Genomic DNA, 21,177 nt, shown 5'->3' with positions numbered 1-21,177 from the left:
GCTTTCACATTTGCTTATTGATTGCTTTTTGAATCTTTGCCATTTGTTGAACCTTCAGAGAATCTTGGATCTGGGAAGACTTGAAAAAAGAAAGTAAAATCTATCTTTCTCACTTCCCCTTGAATGTCTTGTGTCAATTCAGGAAGGACCATACCAGCTTGGACAGGGCTATTTCAAGTAATCCCAGGCATTCGCTTGGTCTATTTATTAAAATATTTTAAAAGTTCTTATTGGGGAAAAAGCAAAATAGGTTCATTATTGGAAATCTTGAAAAATATTGACAAGCAAAAAGAAGAAAATTAAAAGAATCCCCTTTCCCTATCCCATCTATCCACTCTTGAACATCCTGGTTTATAGCTTTCAAATCTCTTTAAGCCTGCTTTCATGCACACACACATGCACACACACACACACACTCCATATATACATTTTTCATTTAACACTTGTGGGTATTTAGTTCTGTAAAAATCTGTTTTTAATAAATGCTTTATTGAGGTATAATCACACACCACAAATACACCCTTTTAAACTGTGTACTTCAGCAGTTTTTAGTATTTTCACATTATTATTCATTCATTTTCCCAAAAAGAAACTCCATACTCATTAGCAGTCACTTTCCACATCCCCCTCCCCACAGCCCCTGTCAACAGCTAATCTACTTTCTGTCTCTAAGGCCTTGCCTATCTGGACATTTCATATAAATGGATTCATACAATATGTGGCATTTTGTGACCGTCTTCTTTCACTTGGTGTATGGTTTTCAAGATTCACTCATGTTGTAGCATATATCAGTACTTCATCCTTTTTATGGCCAAATAATAGTCCCTTGTATGTATATACCAAATTTGTTTAATCTATTCATCAGTTGATGGACATTTGGGTTGTTTCCTCTTTTTGGCTATTATGAATAATTCTGCCATGAGCGTTTGAGTACAAGTTATTTTCATGAACATATCTTAGTTATATACTTAGAAGTGGAATTGCTAGGCCACATGGTAACTTTATGTTTAACTTTTTAAGAAACTGCCAAATTGTTTTCCACAGCAGCTGCATCATCTTACATTCCCACCAGCAATGAGTGAGGGTTCCAATTTCTCCACGTCTCCGCAAACTTATTTCCTGGTGTTTTGTTTTGTTTCTTTATTATAGCCATCCTTGTGGATGTGAAGTGGTGTCTCATTGTGGCTTTGATTTGCGTTACTTAATAACTAGTGATGCTGAACCTCTTTTCTTGTACTTATTGGCCGTATTCATGTATCTCCTTTAGAGAAATGCCAAATTCAAATTTTTCCCAATTAAATTAAAAAATTTTTTTACATCTTTTATTTATTCTTTTGATTGCTGAGTTGTAAGTTCATTACATATTCTCAGTACAAGTCCCTTATCAGATACATGATTACAAATATTTTCTCCCATTCTGTGTGTTGTCTTTTCATTTTCTTGATGGCACTCTTTGAAGCACAAAAGTTTTAAATTCTGATGAAGTCAAAATTTATCCATTCTTTCTTTTGTTGCTTGTGTTTTTGGTGTCATTATCTAAGAAACAATTGCCAAATCCAAGGCCACTAAGATTTATTTCTATTTTCTTCTAAGAGTTTTATAGCTTGAGCTCTTACATTTAAGTCTTTCATCCATTTTGAGTTCATTTTTTATATGGTATGAGATAGGGATCCACCTTCATTCTTTTGCATCTGGCTATCCAGTGTCCCAGTGCCATTGTTTAAGAGGACTATTCTTTGCCTGTCGAATTGTCTTGGCACCCTTGCCGCAAATCAATTGATTAAAAATGTAAGGGTTTATTTCTGGACCCAGTTCTATTCCGTTGATCTATATATGTATTCTTATGCTGTATCACACTGTCTTGATTATTGTAGCTTTGTGGCAAGTTTTGAAATCAGGAAATTTGAGTCCTCCTACTTGTTCTTCTTTCTCAAAATTATTTTGGCTTTTGGTGTCCCTTGCTTTTCCATATGAATTTTAGGATCAGTTTGTCAATTCCTGAAAAAAAAAAATAGCTGGGCTTTTGATAGGGATTGTGTTAAATCTGTAGATCAATTTGGGGAGTACTGCCATCTTAATATTGCCTTCCAATCTGTGAACATGGGAAGTTTTTCCATTTATTAGGTCTTCTTTAATGTCTTTCAACAAATTTGGAGTTTTCATTGTATAAGTCTTGCACTTCTTTTGTTAATTTTATTCTTAAGTATTGTATTCTTTTTGATTTTATTATAAAAGGAATTGTTTTCTTAATTTCATTTTTGGAAATATAATTGATTTTTGTATATATATCATTTCATAACTTATTTTCCTTTAAAATATTATGAACATCTTTTTATGTCAAAAATACACTTCTATAACATCATTTTAATGACTGTGTACTATTTCACTATGTGGATATACCACAATTTATTTACTCAATTTCCTACTATTTGACATTTACATTCTTTAAAACTGTTTTTAATTGTAAAGAGCTCTGATAAGCCCTTTTTATTCAATTTTTTGCAATCATTCTTAATTACTTCTTGGATTTAAATCTCTACAAATTGAGTAGTTGGGGCAAAACACGTGCACACTGTAAGGCTTTTGCTAAGCATTGAAAATTGCTTTCCAGAAAGTTTAGAAGATTTCCAGTTCTCCCGAGAGTGCAATGCTTGATTCCCTGCATTGTCTTCAACCTTGAGTTTTATCATTCGAAAAATCTTTGCCAATTTGATAGGGAAAAGATGAGTCTCATTGTTGCCTTGCTTGTATTGCAGTTGCTAGAAAGGTCAAACTCCATCCCCCACCACGTATTTATTAGTTATTGTATTACTTTTTCTGTGACTTGCCAGTTAGAGTTCTTAGCTCTGGGTGTTCATCTTTTTCTAATTGTATTGTACACACAATCTATATATTAAAGCCATTAATCCTATATAACTCATGGTGTAAAGTTTCTCTTCCCTCATTTGTTTCCCATTTTTGTTGAGTTAATGGTGCATTTTGATGATCAGACTTTTATTTTAATTGCTATGTAATCCACTTATCAGTCTTTATGGCTTCTCCTTTTGGTGTTGTGCTCACAAATCCCTTTCACCCTCTTTCTATATTTGAAGACCAAATATAAAATTAAAGAGACACATTTTCTTGTTCCCATGATATAGCCCAGTATTTGATAAATATTTGGATCAGTTGTCTCGCTTATATTATTTTACCCCTATCTCTGTATTTCTGCTCATGCAGTGCTCTCCTATCTACCCTCCTTTCTCCTTTTCTGTGTGTCAAGGTTCCTTGATGAGGTGTCCAGCATCTTAGACCAAACCTCAGCTCCGGGGCAGTAAACTCTGCTCTGAGGTGTGAGAGCTCTAGTAATTCACTCAATATTTCTGAGCTTATCTGTAAAATTCAGTAGACTGGGCATATAAAGGATTTCCTCCAAGGTACTCTCTAGATTAACAAACTACAACTTGCACTATGGGTTGTCTTTTAAATATGTAAGTTCCAGCACTCACAATTCCCCGCGAGCTCCTTCTATTTCAGGCTGCGTACATGGCTGTAGTGCCATAGAGATCGTCTGGTGCACAGTGTGTGAGAACTGACGGATCAGTGCTTGTCTGGGAAATCACGATGTCTTTGATGTAAGTTCTGCAGGCAGTGTCAGTTTCATCTGCTATTTCCCAAATTCGTTGCAAGCCTCCTTCCTTCCCTCTCCATCCGAGGTCTGGAACTGGCTTTTCTGACTTTGGTCTGAAGCCCTGAGATTCTAGTGGGGGAAGGTCGGGCAGTCGGGGCCCCCGGCTCCAGGCGCCAGGGTGGGAGCCCGGGAACGCCTCTCCCCTTCCACGCCTACAAAGTTTGCAGCGCGCTTGCAGAGGACGACGTCTGCTGGCCCAGGGCTTGGTGCTGTCTGTTCCTGATCGGGCGGTGCCAGCTCCAGCCGCTGCAGGTTTTCCGAGCGAGAGGCTGCCTGCGCGCCGCAGGCTCCCAGCGCGTGCAGCCGGGGGCGCGGCTCGGTCACTGCCACACCCGAACTGCGCCCGCTCGGCGCCGACAGGCTCCGTGACCCGGGAGTGGAGAGCGGGGGCCGCCTAGACCGCTGTGCCCGGATCCCCCCCGCGGGCTCAGAGGCGCGAGGAACCTGCCCGCGGGATGGAGGCGACTGCGCGGGCCCCGGGCTGGGCACCACCGCTAGTCCTGCGGCCGCCGCCGCCGCCGCTGCTGCTGCTGCTGCTGCCGGTACTTTGCGCGGCCGCCGGTCACTCCCGGGCGGCGACCGAGCTCAGCCTGCACCCGCCCTATTTCAACCTGGCTCAGGCTGCGCGGATTTGGGCCACCGCCACCTGTGGGGAGCCGGAGCCCGACAGCAGGCGGCCCCGGCCCGAGCTCTACTGCAAGTTGGTGGGGGGACCGACCTCTCCGGGTGGAGGCCACACCATCCAGGTAATTAAAGGCCCGGGGAGAGGAGGGGGTCGGGGGAAGCGGGCTCCCTCTTTTGCGTGGTAGAGACCCTGGGCGGCGAGCGTGAAGTCTCCCCCGCGCGTTCTAGAGACCCCGCCCGGCAGGCGTGGACTTTCCCCCGCGCGTGCCAGCGATTTCGGGAAGTGGGCGGGATGCCCGGGAGTGAGCCTGTGTGCATCCGAACTTTGCTAACACGCTGCTGGAGGCGGGGACGGGTAAAGCACGCGAGGTGAATGAAGGGTGTTGTCAGGTTTGGGCCGGCAAGTAGAGGAGCCTGATGCGGTCTTCCTATCCTGCCCCAATCAGCAAAGGGAGGTACCAGACAGGTCCTCGAGTCCCCCAGACTTTACTGGTGCGCCCCTTCGAGGCCCTTCATTTGCCCGGAGGGGGAGTTGGTAGAGGTTACCTTCTTGGTGTATTTTTCGAGAGAACTTTTAGATTATCACTAATATCACTTTGATACCACCGAAATGATGCGCTTCACCCCCTGCCTCCAGGGCCACTATCAGGTTAATGAGACAGTAGGTGGACAAAGAGAGACGTGGCTCTCAGGGTCTACCGGAGGCTCAGCCGCCAACCCCCTGTGTACATGATACTGTTGCTGGTGCATGATCAGCACCTCGTGGTGTGCCAGGCCCCTGGACTCCCAGCCATTGGGGGTGGCTCAGGTGAGGAGGCTTATGGCCTCATCATGAGGGGCAGCTGGGTTTGAATCCAACTGGATTCCAAAACCTCTTTACATTAAGTCGCAATTGCCTCCCTCTCCTTCTAAAAATGACCTCAGCCCTAGTACCAAGAAATTGGGAATGTTGCCAGAAGAGGGGGTAATTTTAAGTGTTTCAGAAAAGTTTTAGACCATGCACCCCCATAAGAGAAAAGTTGTTCAACAGGCAGTGCCAATATATGCTTACTTATTTGTAAAATATATGCATGCATTGCTTTATAATATATTGTATTATAAAATATGTAAAAATAGAAATTAAAAAGTTAAACTCAAATGGCTAAACTACTTTTAATTTCCTTTATTAACAGCACAAAGCCCTTTTGCTTTCTCTAAATATTTTGTTTGTGATTGACTGTGAATAGTTATTTTTGACAAGTTTAGTTTAGCATTTGGCACAATTCAAGATTGATTTTATTTTAATACTTGATTTTAGTGACTGTCATAACTGAAAAGATACCTCAAAAATATGTAGATTCAAATGAAAGAACTGCACTGACTACTGAATTCCAAGATCAGCTACATAAATTGCAGGGCCCAATGCAAAATGAAAATAGGGGGGCACCTTGTTAAAAAAAATTACGAATTTCAAGATAGTGTCAGCAGAGCATTAGACTAAGTGCATGAGCCTCCCTGAGCACAGAGCCCTGTGTGACTGCAGAGGCTGCAAGTTCTGAGTTCATTAAATTACAGTATCTAGTTTTCTGCTCCATTCTGCAATTACTCTAAAATTTTTTTAAAAATAGAAATTTGGCAAGTAAAGGTTCACTTTTCATAATGGTATTCAGTACTTCCTGATAGAGGCTGCTTTTCAGTGTTTTAAACAACGGATTCAAAACTCACTGAATTTCTTCTTTTGAAAAATATTAAAATACACTAGAAAATTCTATTTTCATGTTTTCAAAGTGTACAAATATGATAATTTTTGGAGTAACATATTTCCATCTTTTCAGCACCAAAAGATGGAAGCATTTCCAAACATCCGTTTTCCAAAACACTCTTTCCAAAGACATGCATTTCTTCAGAAAAGTGTTTGCTTTATCATACATTGTTAAAACCACACCTTTATTTTGATGGAACAGAGTGTCTTTATTATTTTATAAATATATTTCAGGTAGTACATTACTGGCAGCCACTTGTCACCTTAAAAAGTCAGCAAATTTGGCATTTTTTTTGTGGAAAAAAAAAAGTGTAGCATGGTTAACTGCTCTTTTAAGTACTTTACTATGAGATGACTAGTCAACCCTGTATGGTCAAGATTTTCATGACTGTGGGTCATTCCCCATTTCAGTACACAGTTGTAAATATTCTGCTATTTAGGAGAATAGGACACACAAGTCCACTTAACCAGGCACATGTAACCTTCAATGTGTCATGCATGATCAGGTGGAAACCCTCCTCTTCTTTTGGACAGCCACCCAGGACCCCCTGTGATGTCTGACCAGCTGATCTGTGGACTAGGTGAAGGCCCCTAAGGCAATCTGTATATTAAATATTAGTAAAACAGAATTTCTTCATTTTTACATTAAAAAAAGCAGAAACAGAAACTTTTCTATCTCCTCCTCACACCCAACTGGATTGTCTGGCATACCCGATTTCTTTGAGAACTTATCTAATGATGGAAAGGGTAAATTCAAGGGGAAGGAAGCTATCAAAGAAATCGTCAAACTGTCTCCTCTCTCCCCGACTTGCCTAGGAATGGCTTGCCCTCATTCTCCTTAACTGGATTTTTTTTTTTTTTAACCTTTTTGCATATATGTTATATTTCACAATCAGGAAATAACTGAAGCTGTGGAACTGCAACATTCTTTGAAATTTGCTCTCCAACTACTTGTCAAATTGCACTTGGAAAATTATCACTTCTATGTATACATGCTATATTCTACAACAACAACAAAAATATGATTAATTAAAAAATAAAAAAGGTCATGGCTCTTCTGGGGTCCATAACAGTTTCAAACCGGCACACTTCTCCCCCTGGACCCCAGACAGGCATGTTCTTTCCAAATCCAAAAATACATTCATTCCATCACAATACAGATAAGTACAAAATCTTATCAAAATCAGTTACAGGTTTTTTTGTTTTTTGTTTTTTGTTTTTTTTTTGTCCTAAGGCAACATTCTCCTCTGTCTTCGGCAACTTATAACAAGTTATCTGCTTCCAATATACAAAGGAGGAGCAGTCATAGGATAAACATTCCCTTTACTATAGGGAGAAATTGGGAGGAAGACAGGGGTCACTGGACTAAACAGTTCCGAAAACCTGCAGGGCAAATACTCCCTTTAGATTTCAAAGTCTGAGAGTCATCTACAGAAAGACGTTTTCACCTTGGGGCTTGAGAGAGCAGGGGTTCCACCTTTCCCAAGGGCCTTCATTGCAGGCCTGTTCTCTCCAAGTTCTCTCCACACACTGGGGAGACCACCTTCTTCTCGGCCCCACCCTCCTCAAGCATCAGGGCATCACCCGGACTCTCTTCTATCTCCGGGGCACACGCTCAACCGCTTCAGAATAGTGGGATACTGGCCAGGCTCTCCTCAATCCCCGGGGAAGTGCTCCACCCTCTCTGAGGCCTGGGGTGGCAGCACACTTCCTGAACATCGAGGCGGAAGGCCCGCCCTCTGCCTCCGGAGCAAACTCACCCTTTCCACATGCGTGGGTTACTCTGCTCAACTGGTATTTTTATTGAGTGTTCACAGGTCGACACTACAGTTTTGGAGGCCCATAAAAATCATGTTCCCTGCTCTGATTGAGTTTCCAGATTAGGACATTAAACCGGGTTCACAGTCCTAGACAGAGTAGGAAGTGGTTTTCTGACGTCACTCAGCAGACTGCGTTTTACGTCAGGCACAGCCTGCAGAAAGAGAATGTGACCTGGTGCTACATCCAATTCTCTTCTGAGAATAAAGGGGGGAGCAAAAGCCCTGTTGGGGAGCTATTTCTGCTCTCATAGTTGATGGCTCAGGAGGATGCTCTAATTGCTGACGTGAGAGTTCTCGCCTAATGAGGAGAGCCCGGTGTCAGGAACACAAAGGGGAAGCGTGTTTCGGAAGCCTGGCTATTAGACACTCAAGCTAGCCCGGCAGCTTCTCCAGACTTTGCCTTTCAGAAATGTGGGGGGCAAGGGGAGATGAGTGGAACGAGGGAAGACATTATAATTTATCAGTTGTAGCTAAGTGATAATGGTCTCGAATCTGCTCATGTACAATTCAGTATGAGGAGTGGAGATGAGGTAACCAAAATGGTTCTATTTCTTTGAACATTCTAAAAATAATTCTTTGGGGCCAGCCAGGATTTAGAATTTCAGGCCAAAAGGACTTTGCAAAAAAATGTAAAAAAAAAAAAGACTAAAAGTCATACCTTACAAGAAAATCTAGGTTGATAGCAGCAATTCCGTAACAATAAGCGGTGGCTTGTATCATAGGCAGAGCGTTTTAAAAAGCTCTGAATTTTGTTTGTGTGAAAAATGTTCCCCGTAGTTTTTCTGGACTTAGGATTCATGAAATAATATTTTATGTACTCATTACTGCTCAGACATTAAGTTTCTGATGTCTGAGAACTCAGTGATTTAGGAATCCCATCGGTTTTGTTCACAGCTGTAACCCAAGTGCTGGTACAGTAGAGGTGCCCAGAAAATGTTGAATGAAGGGGTGGCTGAGTAAAGATACAGTCAAAGGCTATAAGAAGCTGAAGTAAAGAGTAAGTGAGAAAAATATGCAAATTAATTCTATTCTGCTGAAAAGTAATTACGATAGAAATTTGTCAGAATTTGTGCTTCAACTTTAAATGTTTACTTACCTGTGAAATCTAAACATATGATCACTTACTAAGTCATCTGATAGAAGTGGTGATAAAATGGAGTATAAAGAAGGTCATGTTGAAAATATAACCTTGTTTTTAGTTTAGCTTGGCACAAACACTATACTCATGAGGAATGAGATGTATACATTTACTAAACATACGATTTCGATTTTGTGGAATGACAGTCAACACAACTTATATAGATACTTTCATTACACTTCAGATTATGTATAAGAATGCATAATTAGCCCATATGATCTTGATAGAGAAACACACACACATGAGCTATGGCAAAGTGAGAGTGTTTGCTCTAAGCCACAAAACAGTCTTATTTCTTCACAATTGTGTGTTTGTGGAACCTGGACTAATGGTGGTAAACAGGAAACTCCACTTCACTCAGGCTGTTTATAGAACTATTGTGAAAGAAAACCATTTGTTAAGTTCAACAAGAGCTCTTCCTTTGTGAGAACTGATCTGAAAATCCTGAGGGCTGGGAGAGGTAACACAGTAACTATATCCATTGATATGTTTGTAACAATTATTAATGATAAGCGCTCTATTGAGACTTCAGACAAATGGCTATAGTCAGTAATTTAAGGATGAATGAGTCTTTTTAAAAAATAATTTTCCTAACAATTGTTCCCTGTTTATGGACAATAACCAAAGTTCAGCAATGAAAATTTATGTACAAAGCATTTGAAGAAAACAAAACTGAGTCTTTTCCTTTGGAGAGCCAAGTTCACCTACTAGCTAAGAAGCATGGCTCCACCCACCAGACTCACAGAGATTCACATTTGTTTCTCAACAAATCACAAATGATTAGAGCTCATGAATCTTGTAGGTTGGTGGTGAATAGTTGGAACTGTAAATGTTCAATCCTTGAATTGCAAGATTTTACTTCATGCTCTGAATTACTGTTGCTATTAAGAGTCTTGATCATTTACATTGAGAGAAGAAATATACAATCATAGGGAAAGGATATCATCAAAAGATATCATTAATTTCAGTCTCTAACTTGTAGAAAGACTGTATTTAAACCATCCTAGAATGATAGCTATGCACATTGCACTTCTTTCATGTACACATAAATGTGAAAGCTGCTTGTTTTCATCACATTTTTTAACCAAAATTTAATTGAAGCATGTAAGTTATTAATTTTTAATAGCTTTATTGAGGAATAATTTACATGCCTTAAAACATACCCATTGTAAGTGTAAACTTCAGTGATTTTTGGTAAATATATGCAGTTGTGAAACTATAACTAGAATCCAGTTTGAGAACATTTCCATTATCCCTTAAAGTTTCCTTGTGCATGTTGCACTCAGTTTCCACATCTGTCCCCATCCCCAGGCAACCTCTGATCTGCTTTCTGTCTCTGTAGATTTTCTTTTGCTGGATATTTCATATAAATATAATTATAATATATGTGCTCTTTTGTGTCTGATTTCTTTCACTAACATAATGTTTTTGAGGTTCATGTATGTTTTTGCATGATTCAGTAGTTTTTTCCTTTTTATGTTGAGTTGTATTCCATTGCATGGATATATAGAATTTTGTTTATTCATTCACCAGTCGATGGAAATTTGGACTGTTTTCAGTTTGTGGCTATTATGACTCATGCTGATATGAACATTCATGAACAAGTTTGTGTGAGGACATATGTTTTAATTATTCTTAGATACTTATCTAGGGGTTGAATTGCTGGATTGTATGGTAATTTTATATCAGATATTTTGAAGAATGTCCCTCATTTGAGATTTGTCTGATATTTTTCTTATTTTTAAACTGGGGAGGAAAACCACAGAGGTAAAGTGCCATTCCCTTCATATCATATCAAGAATATACACTGTCAATATAACTTTACTGTTGATGTTAACCTTGATCATGTGGTTTGAGGTAGTATTTGTCAGTTTTCTCCATCATAAAGTTCCTCTTTTTCCTGCTCCCTTTCCATACTGTACTCTTTGGAAGAAAATCACTATGTACAGGCCACACATACTTATATCCTTATTGACTTTTTGTCTACTTATTCTATTAAATACTGAAAAAGGGGTGTTAAAATCTCCCATTATGATTGTAGTTTATCTGTTTTTCCCCTTAATTGTCAATTTTAGCTTACTGTATTTGTTGTTCTGCTTATATTGTTATAGGACTGTTATATTTTCTCAATGAATTGTTTTTATAATCTTTATAAAATGACACTCTTTTCTTGATGTCTACTTCGTCTGACATTAATATAGCCACACAAACTTTCTTATCCTTAGTATTTGCATGATACAGCTTTTATATCCTTTTAGTTCCAACTTATTTGTACCTTTATACTTAAACTGAATACAGCATATTCCTAGGTTTTGCATCTTTATCCTATCTGCAATCTCTGCCTTTTAATTGGCATGTTTAGTCCATTACCTTTAATGTAAATATTGATATGGTTGGGTATAAATATATCATATTGCTGTTTATTTTCTATTTTCCCCTCTGTTATTTGCTCCTTCTTTCTTGTTTTCTTTTAGATAAGAAGACTAGAAAGAAGCAACAAAGATAATATTTTTAAAATATTCCACTTGACCTTCTTTATTGGCCTTTTAGCTACACTTTTTGTTTTTGTTTTTTTGTGAGTGTGTGTGTGTGTGTGTGTGTGTGTGTGTGTGTGTTGGTGGTTTCTCTAGGGATTACAATATGCATTCTTAACATATCCCAGTCTACTTTGAGATAAGTCTGCTATAGTTCATGTATAATATTAGAACTTTACAAGAGTATAATTCCATTTACTGCTTCCTGCCGTCATCTTATATTCTATAAGATGCTAAACACTCCAGAATACATTGTTATTTCCCTCCCCCATCAATTTCCACCTATTCTAGCAGCTCTGACCTTCTATATCTGACTCCTCAGCCCAATAAGACTCCTATTTTCTTCCTGAGCTCTATTCTCTCTAAGTCACAGGGACAGGGGAGTGCCCTCAGAGGAAAAGAGGAATAAATGTGGATCTCACTTAGTATGTTTGCTTATTTTCAAGGGTTATATCCTCTCCATCTGCTCTCTTCTGGTTGGCCTCCAGTACACTTAAGTCAGGGGTCAGGAAACTTTTTCTGTAAAGATCCAGATAGTAAATATTCTAGGCTTTGGGGACCATACAGTCTTTGTTGCAGCTACTCAACTCTGCCACTGTAGTGGAATAGCAGCCATAGATGATATGTAAATGAATTATGGCTATGTTCCAATAAAACTTTTCAAAAGGACACTGAAATTTGAATTTCATATAATTTTCATGTCACAAATGTTATTCTTTTTATTTTTTAAAAAAATTTAAAAATATAAAAACCGTTTCTAGTTTTTAGGCCTTACAAAAACAGGTGGTGGGCAAAATATGGTCCATGGGCTTTAGTTTGCCAACCTCTGCTTTAAGCTGTTGCTTTTAAATTTTTATTCAGAGTTTATAATAGTTATCAGCTGCAGTGTTAGTCTGATATATTATTCTACCATTTCCAGAAGCTGACAAGTTCCAATTTTGTAGATAAGAAATGATCAGGAGAGGTTAAGTATTTTGTCCAAGGCCTTGTAGCACTTGCGTGGCAGAGTCAGGATTAGAACTCCATCTTCTTGGCTTAACTGCTGCATACTCTTCAAGTGCCTTCAGGTGCCTCCAAGTTCCCCCAGAGGATTTAACCTAATCTGGACTAGGGCTGGAGATGGTCTGAAAAATCTTGGTTAGATTTTTTGTCCATAGGTGCAGAACCATCCAAATAGTCCAGCTTCCTAAATAGTAATTTTAGCTTTAAATCAGCTTACCAGTCTCTCAGTTAGTCAGCAATATTTACTGACCATTTAGTAAGTGAGTTTATCTGTGTATGGAAGGGTGGGGGTGGGTGACACTGCATGAGTCCTTATGGGTGGTTCCAGGGGCTGTTTTTGAGACTTTGAAATTTGATAACTCAAAATGAAGTCCCTAAACAGAACAAGGAGAGCTCTTGGCTTAAAACACTCAGGTATCATCCACTTTAGGAGTCATTCTTAAATATGAAGAACATATCAGAAGGGCACAAAGTAAGGATCCCATTTGTGTGCCTCATGGAAGGTGGTCTGAACACTTTCTGGTCCAACTGGGTTTGTAATATTATAAAGAAATGATTCCAGGGGATATCAGGCCAGTGCTATTCCTAGCTGGTCCTAGATACCATCTGCACCAGACATTCTCGCTTCTCTCTTCTGCCCTCATCCAGCATTTTAGCACAAGCAAAATCAGAGTAAGATGGCCATTACAGTCAGTTCAGAAGAAGAAAAGTGGTCCCCAAATGTTAACCTGAGTGTTGTATGTAGAAGAACAAAAGCTGTCCTACCCCTCAGCCTTGCTTAATGCTTACATGATTATGTCCTGCTGGGAATGATTCAGGAGAGAGGAAAACTTGAGATGCAGGGTGAGCGGGTGGGTAGTGGTGGTGGTGGTGGTGGAATTGCAGATGCTAAGTCCTCGAGTAAGCAGGAGGGCTGGGTCTGTGTGTATCAGGGGTGGGGTCTGGAGGGTGGCTTTAGGAGAAGGTGGCCTTAGGAGAGCTTCTCCATAGCAATGGGAGGAAAGGCAGAGGGTATGGGCACAGATACAGGGAGGTGTGTGGGTTGAAAGGATGCGCTTGTTAAGCAAAGTCACCAGGTGAAGGGAAGGGAAGTGGGGAGGAGATTTGAGGAGAGAGGGGGAATGTGTGAAATAGTTTCTAGGAGAGGGAAAGGGCGAATATAGTGAAACATATCTATATGGAGAAAACACACTTCTCAGTTCTCCATGGATGGAGCAAGGATAAAAACATCTTCCTTTATCTAGTGGTACCTGACTCGCATGCAGGCGGTACCTGCCAGAAGAGCACACATCCCTCCCACCAAGTCCCTCCCACTAAGCCCAATGTCTGCGGCCAGGAGATTCAGATGTCCCTGCACTAGACACTAGGTTGCTAGTCCCTGGCCCCCTTCCTTTCCTCTTCTCTTCGTCCCGCCTCCCTTAGAGGCATCCTACCTTTGGGTTCATATATCTTGGCTCCACCACTCAAGTTTTGTGACCTTGTTAAATTGCTTATCTCTTTGTGTCTTTGTCTTTCTATCTGTAAAATGGTCTGACAGGTGAACCCACCTTACGGATTTGTTATGAAAATGGAGAGTTACAGCATGTAAAGTGCAAGGTGCAGTGTCTGGCACATGGCTAATTCTTTTTGCCTTCACTACATTGAGGCGGCCACTTGTGTGATTGCTACAGCATGGTCCATTGCCAGCAGCCTTCACACGTGAAGTCACCATTGCCCGCGTGGTTCCAAGACTGCGGTGGGTGGAAGAATCACCTGGGGTGCTTTTTAAACCTCCCTCCAGAGATGCTCCTCCAGGGATGCTGATTCTGTAGAGCTAGGGCCGGGTGCAAGACCGCATCTTTCCCAGGCATAGCCAGCGGCCCCCGCAGGTGCAATCGCCACGATCCACGCTGCGCGCCCTGGGGACGGACGCTCACCCAGCCTCCTCCCAGGGCCTCACAGCGGTGGCCCCCGCGTGACGCCAAACCCAGCTACGGGGAGGATAACCAGAGCCCCCAGCGCTCCACAGCTGGAGCTGCTAGACTCAGGATGTGAATCCCTGTCGGTTCTATTGTGAAATGTGTCCCTTTCAAACAGGTTGAAAAGAAAACACCTCTAGAATTTGGCCTGATTTAACACAATTTTCAAGTTACATGCGTACATTTTGTAGGCATTTGCCTATCTGACATACTTTAATACCTGGAACCAACCTTGAGTCCCTCGTTTTCTGTATTTCCCAAATCCTTACTCCTGGGAACAGAGCCCATGAGACTGAGACTGATCCTCACCCCCGGGTGCGGTGGAATCTTTCGCGTGGGGACCCCAGATCCCAGCGCTGCACGTGCTGTGCAATCCGCTGTTCAGTCTTGCTGTGCACAGACACGCAGGAAACGAACAAAACACTCGTCTTTAATCACCAGGATTAACTTCGTGTGCCTCTCAGAAATGCCCTGAACAGGTCTTCCCAGAGGAGAAGGAACACTCCAGGATGTTTCCCACATCAGGGCTCCAGCTGGCTTGGGTCTGGGCACTTGACAATTCATCATCCAGAACCCTAGAGAGCGACGGCCGGGGCCGGGCGTTCAGTCCGCGTCAACGCCGGTGGCGACGCGCAGTGGGGCCGCTGACCCATCAGGGTGGTTAGAGGCTGAGCTGTGGCGGCCATACAGCATGAATTTAACCTTCTGCCGGATTGGGTTCTTTCCCGAGCTGGGTCTCATTCCACATATCTGGTATTTTCCAAACACCTAACTGCTATTCCAGTGCTGGTCCAAATCGCAGGCAGGTTTCTTTGATGCAGCTCGTGGGGCAGCTATGCCAGTGTGGAAAATGTTCCCATCCGTAGGTTACCAGCACGCAGATCCTGGTTCTGGCATGTGCTGGCTGGGTGGTTTGAGGCAACGTACTGCACCTCTTTGAGACTTTGCTTCTTTATTTTTAAGTATTGAATAGTTTGATATAAACCCGAGAGTGTCGTGAAGATTCAGTAAAGCAAGTGTATCTCTCCTGTGTCCTCGCCACCTCGATCCCAGCGCCTTTTGGTAATGTGTGGTGGTTGATTTACTCCTCTTCTCTCTCACTAGATTTCTCTAGGAAAAAAGCCCCACTCTTGGTGAGTGTGTGTGTGTTCCTTTGTTTTTTACCCCAGCACTCGACACAGTGCTATACTCTGCATTGTAGGTTATTCAGAAAAGTTGAACAAATTGAATGACTGTTCAAACAGCAAAATATAAATTACATTAGAGAGAGCATTGCCATAATCAACCTCTAGTTTCTTAGAACAACACAGTATTTACATTGTGAATTCAGTTGCAAAGTGTTATACATGAGATGTGTTTTAGTTGAGGAGAATCATCAACATATCAGGAACTAGGAAAGACTTTTGTTTCCATCCTTCTGAACAAGTGCAGATCATTCCATGAGCTTCTGGGCAAACACTGGCGTATCCCCTGGGCATGGCCAACTTTGGATATCTATTCTGCTTAGTTGTTTTTTTGAACAGTCTCATCCCCTTTCTAGCCCCTTCCATTACATTTGCTCTTTCCCACGACTGGGCTAATAATAGCCTTGAACGCACTCCAGAGTGTTGAGTGCCAGGTCCTGTTCTTTCTAGAGTTTCATGTCTATCTGGAATAGTGTCTGTGATCAAGACAGAGGACATGATGAGTACAGGTTCATTGCATGGATGGATGAGTAATTGAATGCAAGAGTGTAAAATTCCTTCTTGTTTTCTCTCTGCCTCCCACCCCTTTCCTGAGTGCTATCAGTGTTTGTTCTGCTTTTATTTGTTTATGGCTATTTAAAAAAATTTGACCTCTGTGCAGAGTTGGATATGGATTAGTCATAACCCTCAGTTTATGACATACTCTCATCAGTCTGCATAGCCTGCTTTACTGCATGTATGGATGGATGGATGTGTAGATGGATGGGTGGATTTTAAGTAGTATAAAAGCATCCATGAACCTGCTACCAAAAACAAAAACTTGGGTCTAGATAATAACCTAGTCTAACCATATGGTCCCTTCCTTCCATCCCTCTGTCTGCACCAATCTGAGGTAGCCATCATCTTGAATCTTAATTCATCATTCCTTTGATTTCCTTTTTATATAGTTTTATTACATCTACATGTATTCTTAAAAAGGAAATGCCTTTCATTTTGGTTGTTTTTAACTTATAAAAATTATATCATGCTTTTATTTTCACTTAGTATTATATTGCTGAGATTCATTCATATTGTTTCATGTTGAATATATTAATTTATGCATTATTGTCCATATAGTCATTCACTGAATGAATATACCACAGTTTGTTCACCCATCATCCTGTGGCTGGGCAATTAGGTGATTCCCAGGATTCTGCTCTTGTGAACGATTGTATTGTGAATATTCTTGAACATGACACCATCAAATTTGTGCAAGACTTTCTTTTTGGATTATGAGCTTGGGAGTAGAATCACTGGAACCCAGTGAATGTGAAATTTTTGACTATAGGAGGCAATGCCATAAAAGTTTCCAAAGTTTTTGCACTGATGTACATACCTACCAGCCATGTACAAGACAGCCTTTGGATCCACATCTTTTCCAACATTTGTTATCCTCAAATTTAAATGTGTGCCAGGTGAATGGGTGTAAAATAGCATTGCCTCGTGCTCTTCCCTGATCACTAATGAGGGTGATGCAAACATTTCTTCACATGACAATCAGCCACATTTCCCCTTCTGTGAAATGCCTATTCCTACTTTTGTGTATTTTTCTACTAGACTGTTTATAGTTTTCTTATTGCTTTGTAGGAGTTTGGTATAAATTCCTGATTAGAATTCTTTGTTGATTTTATGTACTTTTTCTCAGGAATCAATTGCTGTTTAACAAACCATCCCAAAACTTAGTGACTTAAAAACAACAACAATTTATTTTTTTCTCACAATTCTTTGGGTTGACTGGGCTGAGCTTTGTGGTTCTTCTGTTCCACATGGCATCAGCTGGGGTAACTTAGTTGCATTCAGTTCATGGCTAGGATAGAATAGAAGGTTCTAGAAGGCTGCACTAACATGTCTGGAGTATCGGTGCCCTTCCAAGTGTTCTCTCCCCTTGGCTAGTTTAGGCTTTCTTACAGCATAGAGATTTTGGGAATAGTTGGACTTACCTGTAGGTTGGCTTCCAAGAGGAAGGAAGCAGAATCTTCCAGTCCCCTTAAGGTCTGGGTCAGAAAGCCCCAGAATGACACTTCTGCTACATTCCATAGGTCAAAGCAAATAACAAAGCCAGTCTAGATTCAAGGAGAGGAGAAATAGCCTCCAGGGCAAATAGCCTCCAGCTCTAGTTGGATGAGGTGGCCGGCACATACAGGGAGGGAAGGAATGGATGGCCGCCATCATTGGAGGCGATCTACCACCTGTGTATTGTGAATAGCTTCCATTTTGCAACTTTTCTTTTTTCACTTCTTTAAGGTGCCTTTGATGAACCAAATTTCTTAATTTTAACACAGTCAAATTTATTTATGTCTTCTTTTATTATCAATGCTTTCTGTATCTTGTTTAAGAAACCTTTCCTTGCTCCAGGGTCTTTATTTTCTACTAAGAGATTTTAAAGTTTTGTTTTTGCATCTAAATCCTTAATTCTTACGAAGCTAAGTTTAAATGTGGTTGAAATGTGGTTTCCATATGGATATAGAATAGCCTTCCTTTTCTTAATGATCTGACCTACCTCCTCTCCTGTATGAGTTTTCACAAATACATGGGTTTGTTTTTGGGTTCTCTACACTCTTCCATTGGTCTATTTGTTAATTGCCCTGTCTTAATTACTATTCCTTCATAATAAGCCTAGCTACCTTAAAGGGCAAGGCTCCCTTTTCCTACTCTCCTTCTTTAGAATTATCTTGGCTTTTCTTGGTCCTTTACTGGTCCATATTTTTTCTAGAATTAAATTATCATGTCCCATGAAAATCCTTACTGAGATTTACATTGGAGTTACATTGATTCCATAGATAAATTTGGAGAAAATTGACAAGGTTTTGATATTTTCCTACCCAAGAAAATGGTACATCTTAATTTATGTAGACTTTAAAAATCTCAGTAACATTTTGTAATTTTTCCTGTAAGCTCTAATCTTTTGTTAAATTTATTGAGATACGTGATATCCTGATACTATTGTAAATGGTGTCACACTTTAACTTACATTTTCTAGTTTGTTGCTGTTGTACAGAAATGTAATGATTTTCGTATATTAATCTTATATCCAGCCATCTTGCTAAACTCTTCTAGTATTTTAATATTATTTCTGTAGATTTGTATGGAATTTTAAGGTAAATAATTTTACTATCTATAAATGGTAACAGTTTAATTTATTCTATTCCAAACCTTATGCTTCTCTTGTTTTGTTTGTTTTGCTTTTAAAAAATCCTTATTCTTGTCTCTTGCCCAATTTTCCAATTTTGTTGTGAGTAGAATCTGAGTTGGCTTATTCAGTAACAAAAGCCCTTATTTTTGTGTATTCATACAAAGCAGTTAGTATCAGTATCTATTGGAAAAAGTGACTTCAGGAAAACTAATGGTGTCCTCTCCCAGAGATACTCTTGGGAAGGAAAGGTCTGCCCCAATGATCTGTCAGTCTGAGAAGCTGCATGGATTTTTTTCTCTGCTCCACAAGGTTTATTTTGAAAACTGTTATAAATTATTGCATTTTTAAAACGAAGCATTAAGTTGTCTTCTTCCCAAATCCTGCCTTTCAGTGCTAAGGCTCTACTTTCAGAGATTGATCATAACCTTGTTCTCTCTGAAAAGGTTCATCAACTCCAGGGGTCTATTGATCCTTGTAGCATTTCCATATAAACTTACATCTCCATGAAAATCTCAGGGAAAAAAGATTTGGAAGACTGGATAGAATTTATAACATTTTCAAAAGGCATTCTTCTGAGTTTTTCCCTTCTAGATCCATGGTCTGATTTCCTTCAGGGTAGTACATATTGTTTTTGATTCTTCACATAAGTAGATTTGCAGTGAACATGACATTTGAGATGGAGGGTAAAAGCACTGAAACCTCAAGAACAAAATGAAAGAAAAGAGAAGGAATAATTTAATAAAAATCTTTGAATACAAAATTCCCACCCTCACCATTTAAAAGTAATTTTAAGAAATCAAACTTTCTAATTTTAATGTTATTAATTTTATTATGGATTATTGATTAATGTATTATTATTAGAATAAGTTTTCTTTTTCTATTTCAAAGAAAATATATATATATCACACTTCTTCTTCTAATATTTAAGTTTGTGGACTACTAATTAGAACTTTTTTATATGGCAAAAGACAGTATTACCTAAACTTTGTCATCTCTGGCATTATTGTGTTGATAAGTTATTTCTATAGACTCTTTTCTGTCAACATTGTTTCTAATGGTGTATAAAAATAACCAGAAGGTTTGACTCATTTTTATTTCCTGGGCAAAGTTCTTCACTAGGAATTGACCTTTAACTTATGTATCTATTATATCAGTCAACTTTCCAAATGCCAATGTTGACACTGACTCATAAATGAAGGGCTTCTCTTGCTCCCAAGTTTAGTATTTTTTAGTGTTTACATTCAAATTATTGATTGTTCACACTCAAAGTTCATATTCAAGTAATTAGCCCTTGAGCACACATTTAGTAGATGTGAAAATTCCTAAGCCTGTGTTCTTCTTTCCCAGTATGCTAAATGATAATGCTTTATTTGTGGCAACAAAGGGACCAAAATATCAGCAGAAATGAGGAGATGATTCTAAATGAAAGAGACCTTGGAACCATTGCTCTAGGCTACTGTGAAGGCTGCATATACAACTAATTACCAGAACCAATGTGTGTCACTGAATACCCACAGATATTTAATGTACCAGAGTCATAGCTGCTGGGTGGGGGAAGACAGTACAGGATAATGATTAGACATGTTATCTCTGGAGGCTTGGGGTCCCTGGGGCCCTGGGCTTAGGTCTTGGTTCTACCATTTGCCACCTGTGGGATTCTGATTACTTAACCTCGCCTCTCTCTGTTTCCTCATCTGTAAAATAGAGGTGATGTTAATTTTAGGGGGTAAATGTGAAGAGCATGGTGCCTAGTGCATAAGAGATGCTCTACAAATGTTCACTTTACTTATAATTATTTTAAATTGAGAATCATTATAACAACACAAAAAGCATCATCTCTATTCCTTATATCTACACTATGGAGATGGCAATAAACATAGGCCATAAGCTTCCACATTCTTGGAAGAGATTTACTTCCAACCAGCTATAATTCTTTTAAACTTTGAAAATGAATTAATTTAATTACCTCATCAAATAATTAAACTAGTAAAATGCCCTCTAGGAGAAAAACAGGAAACATGAAGATCACTGAAGGGAAAATTTTTGATGTGCTTGCTTAAGTAGTTATTCATTATGTCCTTTGTTATAACAGAATTTTAAAGAAAGAACCCCAAATTTGTTTGAAAAATTAGTGTTTCAGTCACTCCTTTAAGAACTATTTATTGAGTTTCTGCTGTGTGCTAGGTAATGTCATGAGCTGAAATGACACAGTAAAGAATAAAACAAATGTGGCCTCTGAACACATTAACTTTCACCAATAGGGCTGCAAACCCAAGGTGCTGCTTCTTGGTTAAATAAATGTTTTATATACTATCAAGAGATAAAATTCTACAT

The 21,177-nt window shown here is 39.7% G+C and overlaps 1 protein-coding gene across 1 annotated transcript in view; it reads left to right on the top strand.

Moving 5' to 3' along the window:
• Positions 1-3,928: 3,928 nt before the first annotated feature.
• LAMA3 (laminin subunit alpha 3) overlaps positions 3,929-21,177 on the top strand; it is a 289,773-nt gene continuing 272,524 nt past the window's right edge. The window contains exon 1 of the mRNA XM_037806378.1: positions 3,929-4,416. Within this exon, the coding sequence (XP_037662306.1) occupies positions 4,126-4,416 (291 nt within the window). The 5' untranslated portion in view covers positions 3,929-4,125. The remainder of the gene's footprint in view (positions 4,417-21,177) is intronic.

This window comes from Choloepus didactylus, chromosome 16, assembly GCF_015220235.1.
Source record: "Choloepus didactylus isolate mChoDid1 chromosome 16, mChoDid1.pri, whole genome shotgun sequence".
NCBI lineage: Eukaryota > Metazoa > Chordata > Mammalia > Pilosa > Megalonychidae > Choloepus > Choloepus didactylus.
Note: the sequence above shows the minus strand (reverse complement) of the source record. Positions and strands in the feature narration are given on the sequence as shown.